Source organism: Cebidichthys violaceus, unplaced genomic scaffold, assembly GCF_023349555.1.
Source record: "Cebidichthys violaceus isolate CVI_PGR_0920_01 unplaced genomic scaffold, fCebVio1.0.p SCAF_32, whole genome shotgun sequence".
Classification (NCBI taxonomy): Eukaryota; Metazoa; Chordata; class Actinopteri; order Perciformes; family Stichaeidae; genus Cebidichthys; species Cebidichthys violaceus.
Window position 1 is genome coordinate 465,429 of NW_027176506.1, and position 19,493 is coordinate 484,921.

General features: G+C 46.8%; 2 protein-coding genes across 3 annotated transcripts in view; one reads left to right on the forward strand and one right to left on the reverse strand.

The window, feature by feature from the left end:
- The window catches only part of gna13b (guanine nucleotide binding protein (G protein), alpha 13b), an 18,442-nt gene extending 15,017 nt beyond the window's left edge, over positions 1-3,425 (forward strand). Inside the window, 1 exon segment of the mRNA XM_068724848.1 lies at positions 1-3,425. This exon segment is cut by the window's left edge and continues 711 nt beyond it. The gene's annotated coding sequence lies outside the window, so the exon portion shown is untranslated.
- A 1,237-nt stretch (positions 3,426-4,662) lies between these two features.
- Positions 4,663-17,893, reverse strand: slc16a6b (solute carrier family 16 member 6b). Of its 2 annotated transcripts, none has more exons than XM_068724846.1 (6): positions 17,674-17,893; positions 14,012-14,259; positions 13,425-13,568; positions 10,732-10,860; positions 6,361-7,233; positions 4,663-6,276 (listed from the first exon to the last, which is right to left on the reverse strand). In XM_068724846.1, the coding sequence occupies exons 2-6, from the start codon at positions 14,241-14,243 to the stop codon at positions 6,047-6,049; spliced, it is 1,608 nt and encodes a 535-aa protein (XP_068580947.1). In that variant the 5' UTR covers positions 14,244-14,259; positions 17,674-17,893; the 3' UTR covers positions 4,663-6,046. The 2 variants fall into 2 exon arrangements, with proteins under 2 accessions (XP_068580947.1, XP_068580948.1); XM_068724847.1 differs by lacking the exon at positions 17,674-17,893 and adding an exon at positions 16,940-17,247.
- Between the last annotated feature and the right edge of the window lie 1,600 nt (positions 17,894-19,493).

Genomic DNA, 19,493 nt, shown 5'->3' on the forward strand with positions numbered 1-19,493 from the left:
GGGTAAACTGATGGACTCTGTTACATTGAACTGGATCCGTAGATGAACTGGATTGAAGTGAAACACCATGCTGGCTTAATCGTTGTTTCTCAGGACACACTGTGGACCCACTGCTCAACCAGAACTCCTGCCTCTGACCCGCACCACAGATGTCACGGTGTCTTCTCTCTGTCCGTCTGCGGAGAAGACTCTTTATGTCTCAAACGTAGAAGTCCTGCCATCTCCGACCAGGACCATGTGTTAGCATCGGGGTCTGCACAAGCGAGCCGGTGTTGACATGTGCTCTGTGCCGACATTCCCTGTCTGGATGATGACATCTACACTTGGTATTCATCCGACCTGTTGCTGTCTCACTTCTGCCTACATCACCGGACCGGTGGATCTCAATATGCAAACCAGACCTGCAAACGGGTCAAAGCAGCGCTGCATCCTCGTCTCCATGGTGACGTCATCCAGATACTTTCCACAGGTCAATATCACGGGTGCATTGGGTCCACGATGGGCTTCTATTAACCCTGTTTTTATCGTGTTTTATTTTGTATCTTTTTATTCTTTTATCAAAAATCAACCCCCACAACAGCAGAAAGACGTCCATGAGAAGTTCCCATCGGCCCGGCAACACCCTTAATCTCTGAAATCCTGCTGAATCCATCATTGTCAAAATAATACTTCCAAAAATATCACATGTGCCAGACTGAGGTTGGAGGTGCTGTGAACAGACAGCGAGAACTGTAGAGTCGTCCACAGTTCTTCTCTTTAGGAGAGACGGGAAAGAAGGGAGCGTTGTCCTCGTCTCACCTCCTCCACTGTGTCTCCCTGTTGTCTCATTGTAATCGGTACCTGTTGCTGCTGTCTGCCGTGCGTCCTGAGCTCCAGCTGAAGGGACACAGCCAGCCTGCGTGTCCCTGGAGGAACCTAACGTCCACACAGACCGGTGTGTGTGACCGCGAGTGTTCTTCTGCTGTGGACGGGTCACGTTGCTCGGCGTCCTCCACTGGTTCATGCTGTCACATGATGCACACACTTCAGAAGTGATGTCGTCACTATTCCACTGACAGGGCAGCATGTTGTGTTTGAGTGGAACACACGCATCAGCATAATGCATTATTGTTGTACTCCTGTCTCTATAGTTGTGTTGTAATTGCTACTGGCAGCTAATCACTATAGTGACTGAACACGCCCCCCCCCCCCCCCCCCCCCCCCCCCCCCCCCCCCTCTTGTCTACACTGGAGGCTTCAGCCTACCCGTTTGGTCTTCTGTCTCACAGCTGTCTAACAGCTGGAGTTATCAGTGAGGACTATGGACTATCTGGTGACCATCAGCAATGACCTGTAACTGGTTCTATGGATTCTGGTATGTGATACCTGGATCCAGTGACTGAACTTAAAGAAGTGTGTTTAGTGTTAGTAGCTCTTGTTTTAAAGAACCCCGACCAGTACAGTACGTCTTAACTCCTTAATACGGATCGTTTCTACTTGATGTGTTCACTTCAACGTTAGCCAGAGACCGTGTTCTTTAGGGGTCTTGTTTCAGACCCGGTTTCCCTCCAGCTGTGTGGACTCTGACATGGACTGGCCTCAGTGATGTCATCTGTCGCGGTTAGCTTGTCTTGACGCGTGGCCTTGCAGTATTCGGACTAAAACTTGCTGACCACGTTGTTTCCTGCAGCTCATCAGGTAGAGGTCAAAGAACCAGAACACACCAGCAGCTGTTCTGTTCTGTTCCGTGATGAGACCCGTGCTCCGGGACTAGCTGCCTCTCTGGGTCCCTGCTTCTTACTTCTTGATTCGTGGGATGAATGAGTTTGAGACTGAGCTCTGATATTTGTTCAAAATGTAGATTTGCTTTTGTGTTCACTTGTGTCCCCAGGCTGCATCAGTGTGGTCCTTCTGTCACTCAACGGGTGTGTTAGCATGGAGCGGTGCAGTGGCTAACGCTGTGCGTTCCCAACTCTGAAGGCAAGTCGCCCAACGTGTGTGTGTGTGTGTGTGTGTGTGTGTGTGTGTGTGTGTGTGTGTGTGTGTGTGTGTGTGTGTGTGTGTGTGTGTGTGTGTGTGTGTGTGTGTGTGTGTGTGTGTGTGTGGGGGGATCCAGACTGCTGTCACGTGACGCCTTCAGGCCACAAACGGACACCGTGAAGTCAGAGAGCAGCCCTGTCCTGACGTGGGCTCTGTCTACTTGCTGGAGATGTGACGTTTCACCGTCAGCTGAGAGCTCTCACGGTTGAGTTGTGTCCCGCAGCAGAGAGGAGGCTCAGTGAAGTGACATTCACCAGTCCTCAAGAGAAAACCCAGTTCATTTCAGACCTTGTGGAGCAGTACCTGTGAGCTCAGAGGTCCACCTGTTTCATCACAGTCTTCTTCTGCTGGTGGAGCGAGCTCAGGGAGTCCTTGGTGTGAGGCTGAAGACGGAGACCGCCTGCTACCGTGGGACCCAGCTCTCACCTGAGCCAGCTCTGTCTGCACCTGAAAGAGACTTCCTTGTATGAGAAACCGTCCTGGGAAATAAATGATAAATGAGGCTTCGTTTGAGTGTAGACAGAACCTCCGGCTGTTAAGCAGAAGTGCTCTCTCATACAGAGTCAGGGTGAACGCCTCGTCACACCGGCTCCTCCAGCTCTCTCCATGACCCGTGTTCTGTGTCTTTGGGGTCTCAGCACTGAACTGTAGAAACACCGTGAGCTTGCACCTCCACACGCCGATCAGGTCCCGTTAAGTGGACTCAAGTGTCTGATAGTCTCATGGATGTGCTCTCTGTAATGGTGCCGTCTGAAACATGCTGATCTGGTGAGCTGCTGTGGTCCAGGTACACGTACTGTTTAGTATCAGTCAGGTCAGTCACATGATTTGTCCCCAGATCCTCCAGAGCTGGATGGTGGCCTCCTGCCCAGGGACCCGGTGGTGGTCTGGGAACAGAGAGGACCTGGTTTGATTATGTGTTTCAGAAGGTCCTCTACCGGTCCTGTGCACTGCAGCTGACTAACGTGGTTTGGTTGTAGGCCGCTGTGAGAGGACACCGGTGTAAACCTTAACTAGTCCAATCTATGCAACAGCTATGCTCAGCCGTGACCCGGTACCATCGGTGAGTAACGCTGATGGACTGACGATGATTCTCTTCATGCCAGTGTCTTATAGGAGCAACGTTTAGTGCCTCTACTGTCCATGTTTCATAGTGCTCCAGGTGTTTCATGACGCCTCACATCAAACCTCTCTGTCTCTCTCTCTCTCTCTCTCTCTGTCTCTCTCTCTCTCTGTCTCTGTCTCTCTCTCTGTCTCTCTCTCTCTCTCTCTCTCTCTCTCTCTCTCTCTCTCTCTCTCTCTCTCTCTCTCTCTCTCTCCAGATAGACAAGCTTTCAATGTACAGTCTAACTTATGCTGTCTTACTCCTAAACAAATCAAACCTAAATAAACTGTTTCTAAAGATCATCCGTCTCTGGCCGTCTGATTGAGTTTCTGTCTGTTGAGAACTACTATTTTGATCAGTAAAACTTTCAGTCAATTCAATGTAACATTCTGTGACACAAGATCTGTATTCATGGGGAGAATTGACATGTTTCTGATCATGTCACAGAAAGATAAATCACGTTGGTAATGATGGAGTTGCAGCCCTGATGAAGACGTTTCTTATTGTGTCTCTTCTCTTGTGATTTGTAGTTTAGAGCAGATCTCGGACACAGGGGTGGAACCATGTGTAAATGGTGGTGGAGTAGATGCAGAGTGGAGAGGCAGGAAGAGTATACCTGAGACACAGGAGTCCTCAGGACCACAAGGAGTCCTCCGGACCACAAGGAGTCCTCCGGATCACAAGGATTAGAGACAAACTAGCAAAACGAGCCGGACGTCTGACCGGTCCGGTGGAGACTGGAGTGTGGAGTCTTCTGAGTCTTCTGAGTCTTCTGGTTCCTCCGCTGACAGCAGAGCTGATGGATAACATCTGAATCACTAGTGATTATGAGTTCATGATGCTCCATGTTCTCTGTCATTTCTCAGATCTGCATTACATAGTGTCATAATGCCAATGCGTCCCATTCATTTCTGTTTGTATGGAAGTAAAGCTGCTTTCACCAGCTAAGCTCTGTACGATCGTCACCATAGTGTCATCCTAACAGGAGCTACTAATGAATATAGTTATGTATATACTTTTATGTAAGTATTATTATTATGTAAGTACATGTTCTACGATCACACGAGGTCAAAGTTCACGAGTCCACATACTTTGAGCCAAAACATCCCCTTTGGTCGTTGTTGGAGGTACTGATTATTATCCAGACGTCATGGTGTGTGTTCACAGAGAAGGTCCTGTGTGACACAGCTGCTGTTCGGCCAGCAGAGGGTGCTGTTTCACTACTTTAAATAGCTTGGTGTGAACAGCTGTGCTCTCTGAAGGGCTGCTCCAGTGATCCAGTATTACATCTATAAAGGTATGGAGACTTTCACGAAGGGTCGGTCAACATGGCGAACACATCCTGACTGTTAACCCACATGAACTTCAGAAACACAGAACCCTGCATTAGATGGTGGTACCTCGTACGGCAGCCTCTGCCATCAGTGCATGCATGTGAGTGCATGCATGTGAGTGCATGAATTGGGAGACTCACCGTCAGAAGGGTTTCTTCTTCATGTACAGTAGCATGGCTGACAAAATTCAAAGTAAACACACAGATGTTTGGAGGAGATTTTATTTGGATCATACATGATGAAAGCAGAACAGCACTTAACAGGCCTCGCACTCATGTCAAAAAAAAATTATAGAAAAAGTTCTATTAAAAAAATGTGCATCATATCATCATTATAAAAGGTTGAAATAAAGGTTGTACAGTACAGATACGTACAGGCGACTGGTTATTTGGGGTAAGTGTGGCAGAGCCCCCCCCCCCACATTCACAACAACACTTCCTCAAGTGTAGGACAAATACAACGGCCAGCCCCCGCAGGATGTTGTGTTTGATGGAGTGGTTTGCTAGCTCGTCAAAGAAGAAAAGTCCGGGCCTCCATGGGGTCTGGTCGAGAGCAGAGTGATCTCTAGACTCAGGTTCTGCAGTCACGCGCAGAAGGCTTTGGGATCTGAAGTGTTCTGGTTTACGTTCTGAGTTGTTGGAGCAGGCGTCGGTTGAATGCAGGTGAACGGTCCGTGTGGAGAACAACAGAGGAAGAGCATAGCTGACCCTGAACCCTTGGATTAGTACATGGACTATCACCCATGTTAAATGTGTACAAAATGTGAAATTGTATAAATTTCTAGGTTTTGCATCTGTCAAAACACTGAGTATACTGTATATGACCGCCTCTAGTTGTACACTTAAACATGCTGTATAACGTACAACATTGCATGTAGTTAGCTACGGCTAACTACTAATAAGTCACTGTGAACCAGTAGTCCACAGGATCACAGCCTGATGGTCGATCTTCACCCAGAGCAGACACCATGAGGGATGTACCGGTTCTGAGGCTCACGCACTGCTGCAACATGGCTTCAGTTAGCATGGTGACAGAAAATAAACATTCATTCCATGAATGTGCGTAAACAGACTCTCGTCAGCAGCAGTAGGATCCTCGTCCGTGCGTTGAATGCATACAGCTAGATTGATTCCGCTTCATTTTGCAAGGAGGGTTATATGTGAAAGTGAAGCAGTGTGAGCTGTGGATGCTGAGCGTGATTCCATCATGGGGGGATAAACACAACGAGCAGCTGTTCAGCAGAGCTCTCATGAGGACATGAGCTCCAATCAACAAGCTCAGCACACCGCTGATGTCACAGACATCAGCGGTGATGTCACAGACATCAGCGGTGATGTCACAGACATCAGCGGTGATGTCACAGAGGCCTCTCACACATATCATGACTCATACTTGAGTAGACATTACATTATAGCACTTCTTTCCTGAGATAAAGGGAATCGGACTGACCACAGAGACTGACAGCGGGCGTCTCCGTGAGCTCAGCGTGGATACGTCTTTGGGCTCACAGGGGGGACGGCTGTGAGCCCAAAGAGACCAGCAGCATCTGTGAAGACCATCTCTGTGGGCGAGTATTAGTGACACCGGTTTCATATTACAGAGGCGTTGTCCTGGTCCAAACAGTCCGACTGGCCGCTGTCCTCAGACATTTCCTCCTCTTCCTCTGCGCTCCTGCCTGCCTCTTCGTGTCTGCTCTGTTTCTGGCACATGCCGGACTTGGTCGGGCCAACCAGAGCCAGGCAAATGGCACTGAGGCCCATTCCAATGGCACATGAGTAGAAGGCAGCGCCGTAGTTCTGTGTGACATCTACCAACACACCTAAAAGAAGAGACAGCGGTTAGAAAGTGCTACAGAGAGGTTATCTGATGAGTACCAGCAGTAAGAGAAGCAGAGATCCCGGACCTCCTAGTGGTGGCCCTGCCAGACCAGCAAAGCTCTGGATGAAGACGTAAACTCCCACGGACGATGCCATCTTCTGGATGCCCACCACGTCCTCCTCAGCCAGCATCGGGACGTGAATGGAGCCGACGGTGCCCATGAAGTAGCCGTAGAGGGCGCAGCAGACCGCTAGGCCCCAGAACTCCCACACAACAGCGAAGGCCACCAGCACCAGGCACAGCAGAACCACACAGCCCAGCAGCACCAGGGTCTTCCTGCAGTGGACTTTATTCAACACCAGTCCGATGGACAAACGGCCGAAGATCTCGGCCACGGCCATCACAGAGAGCATGGAGGAGGCCCAGCCGGGCTCCACGCCCCGGCTCTTGCTCAGCTCAATGATGTAGAGCTGCGGGGCGAAGAAGCCCAGCGTGGCAAACAAGCCAAAGAGGGAGTACCAGATGAAGGCACCGTCTTTGAGCACAGAAAAGTCCAGAAGTTTGGAGCTGGACGGATGGAGAGGACCCGCCTCTACCTTGGCTGGGGTGGGGGGGGTGGACAGTGACAGCTCCCTGCCCTCTTTGTCCTGCACCTTCCACTCCATCAGAGTCTTATTTTCAGCCCCTGCAGTCCTCAGGTCTCCGTTGGAAGTAGAGATGGAGGTGACGCCCGAGTCCTCTGAACTGATGGAGGTCCCGGTTTCTTCGTTCTCCAGCTCCAAAGCAGTCTGCAGCTGTTTCACAGGCAGAGACTCTGATTCTTTGCCCTTCTTCACAGGCTCCGGCTCAATAATGATTGGACGGAGGAGAAGCCCACAGCCAATCACAGAAGCCTGAAAGGTGCCGAGGACAACCAGACAGTAGCGCCAGCCGATGTGTTCCTTCAGCGTCGAGAGCGCTGTGGCGAGAGGACAGCAGCCGTTACGGTACTACTCAATACACAAGGTCCCCTCACTGTACTACTCACTGTACCACTCACTGTACTACTCACTGTATTACTTACTGTACCACTCACTACTACTCACTGTACCACTCACTGTGCCACTCACTGTGCTACTACTCACTGTGCTACTACTCACTGTACTACTCACTGTACTACTCACTGTGCTACTACTCACTGTACCACTCACTGTACCACTCACTGTGCAACTCACTGTACCACTCACTGTGCCACTCACTGTACTACTCACTGTACTACTCACTGTACTACTCACTGTGCTACTACTCACTGTACTACTCACTGTACCACTCACTGTGCCACTCACTGTACTACTCACTGTACCACTCACTGTACCACTCACTGTACCACTCACGACTACTCACTGTACCACTCACTGTACCACTCACTACTACTCACTACTACTCACTGTACAACTCACTGTACCACTCACTGTACCACTCACTGTACCACTCACTACTACTCACTGTACCACTCACTGTACTACTCACTGTACTACTCACTGTACCACTCACTGTACTACTCACTGTGCTACTCACTGTACCACTCACTGTACTACTCACTGTACCACTCACTACTACTCACTGTACCACTCACTGTACCACTCACTACTACTCACTACTACTCACTGTACCACTCACTGTACTACTCACTGTACCACTCACTACTACTCACTGTACCACTCACTGTGCCACTCACTGTACCACTCACTGTACCACTCACTGTACCACTCACTGTGCCACTCACTGTACCACTCACTGTACTACTCACTGTACCACTTACTGTACTACTCACTGTACCACTCACTGTACCACTCACTGTACTACTCACTGTGCTACTCACTGTACCACTCACTGTACCACTCACTACTACTCACTGTACTACTCACTGTACCACTCACTAATACTCACTGTACCACTCACTGTACCACTCACTGTACTACTCACTGTACCACTCACTGTACCACTCACTGTACTACTCACTGTATTACTTACTGTACCACTCACTACTACTCACTGTACCACTCACTGTGCCACTCACTGTGCTACTACTCACTGTGCTACTACTCACTGTACTACTCACTGTACTACTCACTGTGCTACTACTCACTGTACCACTCACTGTACCACTCACTGTGCAACTCACTGTACCACTCACTGTGCCACTCACTGTACTACTCACTGTACTACTCACTGTACTACTCACTGTGCTACTACTCACTGTACTACTCACTGTGCCACTCACTGTGCCACTCACTGTACTACTCACTGTACCACTCACTGTACCACTCACTGTACCACTCACGACTACTCACTGTACCACTCACTGTACCACTCACTACTACTCACTACTACTCACTGTACAACTCACTGTACCACTCACTGTACCACTCACTGTACCACTCACTACTACTCACTGTACCACTCACTGTACTACTCACTGTACTACTCACTGTACCACTCACTGTACTACTCACTGTGCTACTCACTGTACCACTCACTGTACTACTCACTGTACCACTCACTACTACTCACTGTACCACTCACTGTACCACTCACTACTACTCACTACTACTCACTGTACCACTCACTGTACTACTCACTGTACCACTCACTACTACTCACTGTACCACTCACTGTGCCACTCACTGTACCACTCACTGTGCTACTCACTGTACCACTCACTGTGCTACTCACTGTACCACTCACTGTACCACTCACTGTGCCACTCACTGTACCACTCACTGTACTACTCACTGTACCACTTACTGTACTACTCACTGTACCACTCACTGTACCACTCACTGTACTACTCACTGTGCTACTCACTGTACCACTCACTGTACCACTCACTACTACTCACTGTACTACTCACTGTACCACTCACTAATACTCACTGTACCACTCACTGTACCACTCACTGTACTACTCACTGTACCACTCACTACTACTCACTACCACTCACTGTACCACTCACTGTACTACTCACTGTACCACTCACTACTACTCCCTACTACTCACTGTACCATTCACTGTACCACTCACTGTACTACTCACTGTACCACTCACTACTACTCCCTACTACTCACTGTACCACTCACTGTACTACTCACTGTACCACTCACTACTACTCACTGTACCACTCACTGTACCACTCACTGTGCCACTCACTGTACCACTCACTGTACTACTCACTGTACCACTCACTGTACCACTCACTGTACCACTCACTGTACTACTCACTGTACCACTCACTACTACTCCCTACTACTCACTGTACCATTCACTGTACCACTCACTGTACTACTCACTGTACCACTCACTACTACTCACTGTACCACTCACTGTACCACTCACTGTACCACTCACTGTACTACTCACTGTACTACTCACTGTACCACTCACTGTGCTACTCACTGTACCACTCACTGTACCACTTACTGTACTACTCACTGTACCACTCACTACCACTCACTGTGCTACTCACTGTACCACTCACTGTACTACTCACTGTACCACTCACTACTACTCACTGTACCACTCACTGTACTACTCACTGTACCACTCATTGTACCACTCACTGTACCACTCACTGTACTACTCACTGTACCACTCACTGTACCACTCACTACTACTCACTGTACCACTCACTGTACTACTCACTATGCCACTCACTGTGCTACTCACTGTACCACTCACTGTACTACTCACTGTACCACTCACTACTACTCACTGTACCACTCACTGTGCTACTCACTGTACCACTCACTGGACTACTCACTGTACCACTCACTGTGCTACTCACTGTACCACTCACTACTACTCACTGTACCACTCACTGTACCACTCACTACTACTCACTGTACCACTCATTGTACCACTCACTGTACCACTCACTGTACTACTCACTGTACCACTCACTGTACCACTCACTACTACTCACTGTACCACTCACTGTACTACTCACTATGCCACTCACTGTGCTACTCACTGTGCTACTCACTGTACCACTCACTGTACCACTCACTGTACCCCCAACCCCCGGAGGGCCTCAGAGCGCCATCTAGGGGGCCACTGTCAAATGGTTAGATTAAAATAGATCAAATGTTTTTGGTCATTAACAGAGATAGTTATTTTTATATTTAAATGTGCTCAAGAATTCACATAAATAAAAACATACAGTAAAAAAGGAGATATGACCCTGAATACATTCAATATAGATTCGTGATGGCAGGCAGTTATGCAGTGTCAGCAGAATATGTATTTTGGTCATTACATAACACTTGTTGTATTTGTCATGTTGAAACGGTTGTCCATTCGTATTCAACATGAATCCCATTAGTACATAGTACATAGTAATAATGGTTTAATCAATCTCCTTCCTTTTCATAAAGAATGGCTCCAGTGTATCCTATGCCAAATCCTTTCCTAGACTCACCTGGAGCAAATGCAAATATGGCAAAAGATTCTCCGGAGGAGGCGACAGAGGTAACGAGGGCTCGCCGTCTGGAGAAGTACTGGGCTAGGATGGTGATGGTGGGGAGGAAGGCGAAGGAGTAGCCCAGGCCTGTAAACAAAGGAGAAGAGAAAAGGGGGACATGACAGCCACTGGCTCATGGTAGGAGCACCGCATGGCTAGTGGGCTGGGTCAAAGATCAAGGCGCCAGGTCACTCCTGTCAAAAGGCATGTAAAGACAAAATAAAGAGACAGGGGGGGGGGGGGGTTGTCCAGTTAGCTGTGGTCCATCTCAGAGGCACACATGGTAATCCCAGTAAGAGAGCCAAGTTATTTCACCAACGTCATCATCATCATCATCATCATCATCATCATCATCCAATCCATGACTTCCATTCAGTCCATTTATTCCTTCCTCCACAGCCACTTCTTGTTCTGTCAATCTTGCTCTGAAAGAGAGTTTAGTGTTTGTTGTGGACTATTTGGCTGCTCCAGTTTCCCCATTCTGCTCCTTCCAAGAGACTAAACACAGCTGTACGGTGTTCAGAGGCTAAACACAGCTGTACGGTGTTCAGAGACTAAACACAGCTGTACGGTATTCAGAGACTAAACACAGCTGTACGGTGTTCAGAGACTAAACACAGCTGTACGGTGTTCAGGGACTAAACACAGCTGTACGGTGTTCAGGGACTAAACACAGCTGTACGGTGTTCAGAGACTAAACACAGCTGTACGGTGTTCAGAGGCTAAACACAGCTGTACGGTGTTCAGGGACTAAACACAGCTGTACGGTGTTCAGAGGCTAAACACAGCTGTACGGTGTTCAGGGACTAAACACAGCTGTACGGTGTTCAGAGGCTAAACACAGCTGTACGGTGTTCAGAGACTAAACACAGCTGTACGGTGTTCAGGGACTAAACACAGCTGTACGGTGTTCAGAGGCTAAACACAGCTGTACGGTGTTCAGGGACTAAACACAGCTGTACGGTGTTCAGAGGCTAAACACAGCTGTACGGTGTTCAGAGGCTAAACACAGCTGTACGGTGTTCAGGGACTAAACACAGCTGTACGGTGTTCAGGGACTAAACACAGCTGTACGGTGTTCAGAGGCTAAACACAGCTGTACGGTGTTCAGGGACTAAACACAGCTGTACGGTGTTCAGAGGCTAAACACAGCTGTACGGTGTTCAGAGGCTAAACACAGCTGTACGGTGTTCAGAGGCTAAACACAGCTGTACGGTGTTCAGAGGCTAAACACAGCTGTACGGTGTTCAGAGACTAAACACAGCTGTACGGTGTTCAGAGGCTAAACACAGCTGTACGGTGTTCAGAGACTAAACACAGCTGTACGGTGTTCAGGGGCTAAACACAGCTGTACGGTGTTCAGGGGCTAAACACAGCTGTACGGTGTTCAGGGACTAAACACAGCTGTACGGTGTTCAGGGACTAAACACAGCTGTACGGTGTTCAGAGGCTAAACACAGCTGTACGGTGTTCAGAGGCTAAACACAGCTGTACGGTGTTCAGAGACTAAACACAGCTGTACGGTGTTCAGAGGCTAAACACAGCTGTACGGTGTTCAGAGGCTAAACACAGCTGTACGGTGTTCAGAGGCTAAACACAGCTGTACGGTGTTCAGGGACTAAACACAGCTGTACGGTGTTCAGGGGCTAAACACAGCTGTACGGTGTTCAGGGGCTAAACACAGCTGTACGGTGTTCAGGGACTAAACACAGCTGTACGGTGTTCAGAGGCTAAACACAGCTGTACGGTGTTCAGAGGCTAAACACAGCTGTACGGTGTTCAGAGGCTAAACACAGCTGTACGGTGTTCAGGGACTAAACACAGCTGTACGGTGTTCAGGGACTAAACACAGCTGTACGGTGTTCAGGGACTAAACACAGCTGTACGGTGTTCAGGGACTAAACACAGCTGTACGGTGTTCAGAGGCTAAACACAGCTGTACGGTGTTCAGAGGCTAAACACAGCTGTACGGTGTTCAGAGGCTAAACACAGCTGTACGGTGTTCAGAGGCTAAACACAGCTGTACGGTGTTCAGAGACTAAACACAGCTGTACGGTGTTCAGAGGCTAAACACAGCTGTACGGTGTTCAGGGACTAAACACAGCTGTACGGTGTTCAGAGGCTAAACACAGCTGTACGGTGTTCAGAGACTAAATACAGCTGTACGGTGTTCAGAGGCTAAACACAGCTGTACGGTGTTCAGAGGCTGTTCATTGGCCTCTTCTGGAAGAAACAAACTGCTGGAGTTCATTCATTACAGGATGGGACTGTAAACAAGACAAACACATCTACAAGAGGTATACAGTTACTCTGTGAATGGCATGTTACTGTTACACACACACACACACACACACACACACACACACACACACACACACACACACACACACACAAACACACAGACACACACACAGACAGACACAAAAAGACACAGACAGACAAAGACACACGGACAGACACACAAAGACACACGGACAGACACACAAAGACACACGGACAGACACCCACAGACAGACAGACAAACAAACAGACAGACAGACACACACACACACACGGACGGACGGACGGACAGACGGACACACACAGACGGACACACACAGACACAGACAGACAGACAGACATATAGCTGGTGGTGTGAGTTTGATAAGTACCTGAGACAATACCGATGGTGATGTACATCTCGTTGATGGAGGTGCTGAAGGTGGAGGTGATGGTTCCCAGGCTCATGAGGAAGCCTCCCATCATCACCACCGGTCGAAAGCCGAAGCGGTTGCTCAGCATCGTGGACAGGGGGGCTGGAGTGGGGGTGAAAGAAATAATAAGTCAATTATATGAGTTAGCCCAAAAAAAACAGATGGGCTGCGGTTGAATAGTCCTTTTTGCTCAGGAAGGTTCCACACTGAGTGAAATGACCCGGAAGTATCTCAGTGTCCTCCATGATGAGAGCTGTTCCAACTCTCTAAATGCTAAGGAAAGGTGCTTCAATGCTTCCTGTATTAGCTCATTTAGCATAGGAAACACTGGACCTTCCTTTACAAAAGGAAAGAAGATAATTCCCTCCCACAATTCCTTGCGGCGGCAACATTTAAAGCTACGTATATACTGTATGGCCATTCATTAAAAAAAAATGTTTTCCAACATCTCAAGGAATTTTTGCTTTGTTTATACTTTAATGTTAAAGTAAACTCAACTCCTTACAGAAGGAGAAACACAGATGAGTAGAGGCTGAGTGACTGACCAGTGAAGCTGAAGATGAAGACACAGATGGAGAAAACCCATGACACTCGGCTGTTGCTCTCCCCAAACTCTTCCATCAGGTCCTGGAGGAAGACACCCAGACTCTTGAGGGTCCCATAGGTGCAGACCTCCACCCAGAAAAAGGCCGCGGCCACAGCCCAGCCCCAGCCGCCTTCAGGCACCTCTGGGTAAACATTTGGACCCAGACACCGCTGGGAATGGGGCGTCCTCATGGCTGCAGCAGGCCACCTGGAGGAAGAAACAGAGATGCCATCGGTGAGCTCATTCTGAAGTCCTACTTGACCATGAATTTATGATATCTGGGGGCAGAAGAACTCCAGCCCTCACTGACAGACACACACTTCTCTCTGTGGAAACAGCTCTCTGCGGCTGGAAACAGAGTTGGGACTGAAATTCGATTGAATTGTTTTCTGTTTTCTGCATTACGCCATATTGTTGGCCAAGGATTGTCCATTCATCTTCAAATAGTTTGCTGACACAATGTTTCACGTCTCATCATAAAGCTACACTGCACACAGTGTTTATTCATGAACAATCATAAAGCTACACTGCACACAGTGTTTATTCATGAACAATCATAAAGCTACACTGTACACAATGTTTATTCATGAACAATCATAAAGCTACACTGTACAGTGTTTATTCATGAACAATCATACAGCTACACTGTACAGTGTTTATTCATGAACAATCATAAAGCTACACTGCACACAATGTTTATTCATGAACAATCATAAAGCTACACTGTACAGTGTTTATTCATGAACAATCATACAGCTACACTGTACAGTGTTTATTCATGATCAATCATAAAGCTACACTGCACACAGTGTTTATTCATGAACAATCATAAAGCTACACTACACAGTGTTTATTGAACAATAATAAAGCTACACTGCACACAGTGTTTATTCATGAACAATAATAAAGCTACACTAGACAGTGTTTATTCATGAACAATCATAAAGCTACACTGCAGTGTTTATTCATGAACAATCATAAAGCTACACTGTACAGTGTTTATTGAACAATAATAAAGCTACACTGCACACAGTGTTTATTCATGAACAATCATAAAGCTACACTGCAGTGTTTATTCATGAACAATCATAAAGCTACACTGTACAGTGTTTAACAATGAACAATCATAAAGATACACTGTACAGTGTTTATCAATGAACAATCACAAAGATACACTGTACAGTGTTTATTCATTATCAATCATAAAGCTACACTGTACAGTGTGTATTAATGATCAATTATAAAGCTACACTGTACAGTGTTTATTAATGATCAATTATAAAGATACACTGTACAGTGTTTATTAATGATCAATTATAAAGATACAATGTACAGTGTTTATTAATGAACAATCATAAAGATACACTGTACAGTGTTTATTCATTATCAATTATAAAGATACACTGTACAGTGTTTATTAATGAACAATCATAAAGATACACTGTACAGTGTTTATTAATGATCAATTATAAAGATACATTGTACAGTGTTTATTAATGAACAATCATAAAGATACATTGTACAGTGTTTATTAATGAACAATTATAAAGATACACTGTACAGTGTTTATTAATGAACAATTATAAAGATACACTGTACAGTGTTTATTAATGAACAATCATAAAGATACACTGCACACAGTGTTTATTAATGATCAATTATAAAGCTACACTGTACACAGTGTACTGTTCCCCTGAAGGGAGTGACTTAGAGAGAACGTTACAGCCTCATCAGTACACAGCGCTTCTGGTGGAATCACAAGAAGGGCCAGAAAGCACTTAAAGACATCCATAATACATTTATCAATTCATTAAATAATGAATTGATAAACCTCTGGACTTTAATAGCTCACGCATGTTTCTGCTCATGTTCAAAACTTTCTGCAAGTTCAAAACATTTCCCACAGATCTGTGTTCAAACAGTCAAACATAAAGTTGTAACATTTGGAGAAGGAAGTTGTAATATAATGATAATAAAGATAATAATTTGAAACTAAATGTAATGTGCCACCCTGTGACGACTCGTCAGCTTTGATTAATGTGGGTTTTGGAAGGCTATCTTTAACTACTAGTATACCAGAACATTTCTTTCTGGAAGGATTGACTAGTCTTTGGACCATGATGGGACACTAGTCTCCAGTCAAAGCCACAATGACAATGGCGCTGGACTTTCCTATAAAAAAGTGTGCAGCCAAGTGTATCCAAAACAAGACAAGCCTCGGCGTCGAGTGTCTCAAGGTCCCTCCGTCCTGCCTCCTGTGAACAAGAAGAGTCCTTCTCCTGTCTCTAGAGACGGTCTTCAGCTGGGATCATGAAGAAACACACTGAGACCACTGAGCTGGTCCTCACACAGCTCTTATCACACACGACGCCTGTCCCCCCCCCCCCCCCCCCCCCTCCTCCTCCTCCTCCTCCTCCTCCAGTGTGAGACCATTACGTCATCACTGATAGTTTTCTTAGTTTGCCGCCGGCCATTTTCAGGGTTTGAGATGCAAACATAAAATAATGAATATTATTTGTATGTACTGAAGATGTATTCAAACTCAATAGCTTTTATTGAATGAAATGACATAATAAACATTGATCAAATTATGTTGAAAGGAAATAATGGACTCGGACACTAGAATATGGACGTCATGTCATCGACCCTGTCATCTGTTCCCTGATATTTAATGTTTTTAATGTATGCTAACGTTAGCATGAGCCACACACGGAAGGGTTTGACTGTGACTCGTCTGTGGTTAAATACACGTAGACACTGAGGACCGCAGTGCGGATGCGGAGGGCTGTCAGCGTGCCGCATCCATCTCGGTTCATCCAGACTTCCGTTATTCGCCGCTGCGCTCCGCTGTGAGCTGAGGCTACCGTCACACGTTAACGGTACTTACCGGCAGCTGACCGGAGCGGTTGGAGGAGCAGCCTCTCTCGTCCTTATTCCGTTGTGTCTTTAAAGTCATTCGCTGATGTAACGTGACCATTCACAAAGCCAACGTGTCTTTGTGAATGTTATGTATCTATTTTAAAAACGAACCCTAATGCTCAGTATAATGAATACATGAAATAGACCAATAGTAAAGCCGATGTACAGCCAGCCGCGTCTCTTGTCTCCACCGGATTGTTTCCGGTCTGCTGTCTCTTTACCGGCTCTAACCGGTATTCAGACGCGGGCGCGCAAATCCCTCTCGGCTTCATGAACGCGTGGGGCGCTCCTCGTGAGGGACGAGGAAGTCCGGTTCCTCTCTTCTCTCGCTCACACACACACACACACAAGCCCGCGCACACGCATTCACGCGCGCACACACGCAAGTCAACAGCCGCCTTTGCTGGTCCGATGTTGCGCCACCAACATATAGACGGTGTTAACCACACACGTAAACACTGTTGGCAGCCTGCTCGTGATGTCCAGAACAAGGTCTCGTGAATGTGGTCACGGGATGATCGTTTTGATATGTATACGGGCTTACTTCTGTGACGTAAATACAACAACTCGTGATGATAACTCGTGATAGACGATATGTTCTTACATTAATGCAAGCTGACCAAACAGGTGCAAGATAAAGCTGCTCAGAGTAAAATACCTCCTAGGTCATTTGAAAGAATGCCAGTAGTTTAAAAGACTCACCTCTCTCTCTCTGTGTCTCTGTGTCTCTCTCTCTCGCTCTCTCTCTCGCTGAACTCTGATCCTCTGACTATGTTGAGTCAAAGGATCAACTCTTTCTGTTTGAGACTTTGGTGTGTCTAAGGAGTTCTAGCCTTGAAATCTGTGATGATAGCCGTACAGCGTAATCTGTGCAGGGTTAATGACACGAGCTCTTTAGGAGGGTTGATCACGTAATAGTTTGCAGCCGACCCGCAAGCAGAAATACAAACACCTAAGTCATAACAGTGCCGGACCGGTGGACTTTAGAGTGGTTCAATTATGAATGCATAAGAAGCCTTAAAGGGACAGTTCACCCCAGAATCCAAAATCCATATTTCCCCTCTTATCTCTAATGCTATTCATCAATCCAGACAGTTTTGGTGTGTGAGGAATTTAAAGTTCAAAAGCAATGTTCAATAGCAATGGTGGATATTTTATGTCAATGTTCACCTATAAGTTTTAAACCAAAAGTATAATTATGATATAATATGTCATAACGTGTATTTGTAGAAGTGTTGAACCATAAAAGCACAATCATTGAATGTATTAAACTAAAAGCATCGTTTTGAGCCATAAGGGAGAAATAGACAGGCTTTTCAGATAAGACCATATGGAGATGGGTTTGGAGAGAGGCAGCAACAGAAGGTGTGTGTGTGTCAGCGGGGGATGGAGATGACCTACCAGGACAAAGGGGTCAAAGGCCAGGAGGGGCTTATTGGATTTCAGCCAATCACTGCGCCGATATGGAACAATAAGACACCGTAAACCTCAGACCTACCGTCACCTCTGGACAGCTAACCAGCTGGACAGTTTCATTGGGTTTGTAACTGTTTAGGTTTCTGTTCATTAATACTTTTTGATCATAACTCAAACCAGCTGGGTTATGTCGGCCTTGCTCTGTTGAGGAAAGGCGGAGCTCAGGGGAACCAGCGGCCTTCCTTGACACCGTGTCACACCAATAAAGACCTTGTTTGACTTCATATTGTGCTTACATGTTGCATTAAATAAGGACCCTGAATAACGGGTCCGTGTGTGTGGAGGCGCCGTAGCGACGACCCAACAAGCACATGTTGCTCAACAGCCTTTACAGCGACGTATAGGTGTGAGTCTTGGTGTTTGATTGATGTGTGGCACTAAGCTGTGACAGCAGCCTTGTATGAATGGGTCAACATGCAGGCAGAATGCAAGAGAAACACTTCTCCAAACATTCTCATGTGACCTACTCTTACATGGTAAATCTGTGAATCCATTCGGCTTCTGTTGGAGTAGTGTAATGTTCAGAAATTTCTCAAACAGAGGGGAAGAAGGCCACTGAGGAGAAGGCCACTGAGGAGAAGAAGCAGCAGCAGCCCCCCCCTCTTGCACTCTTTGTTCCATCAGCAAGCAGGGCAGGAGTCAGCAGGTCCAGGTCAAAATCAAAAGTATTTAATATTGTTAACAGAAGCCAAAACAATCACAAACCAAATTACACTACCGATAGTCAAATATTTCAAGAAATATGAGACCCCGTTCATACCACAGGACAGATTGATGTATCTGCCCCATGGTACGAAGGAAGTCTGATTCTCTCGGGGGACAAACAGCTCCTTTGTCTCCCAAGAGTTGCATTCCTCAACCTATCGATCAGTTCCACGATTGGCTGAAGTCCAATGAGCTCCTCCTTGGATCCTGACCCATTGTCCTGGGCAGACACCTCAGTGAACTACCCTCCTCCCCCGCAGATTTACACCTTCTGACATTCCTCAAACCCCCATCACAGACACTCAATATACATTCAATGACCACACTCTTTGGTTTAACAC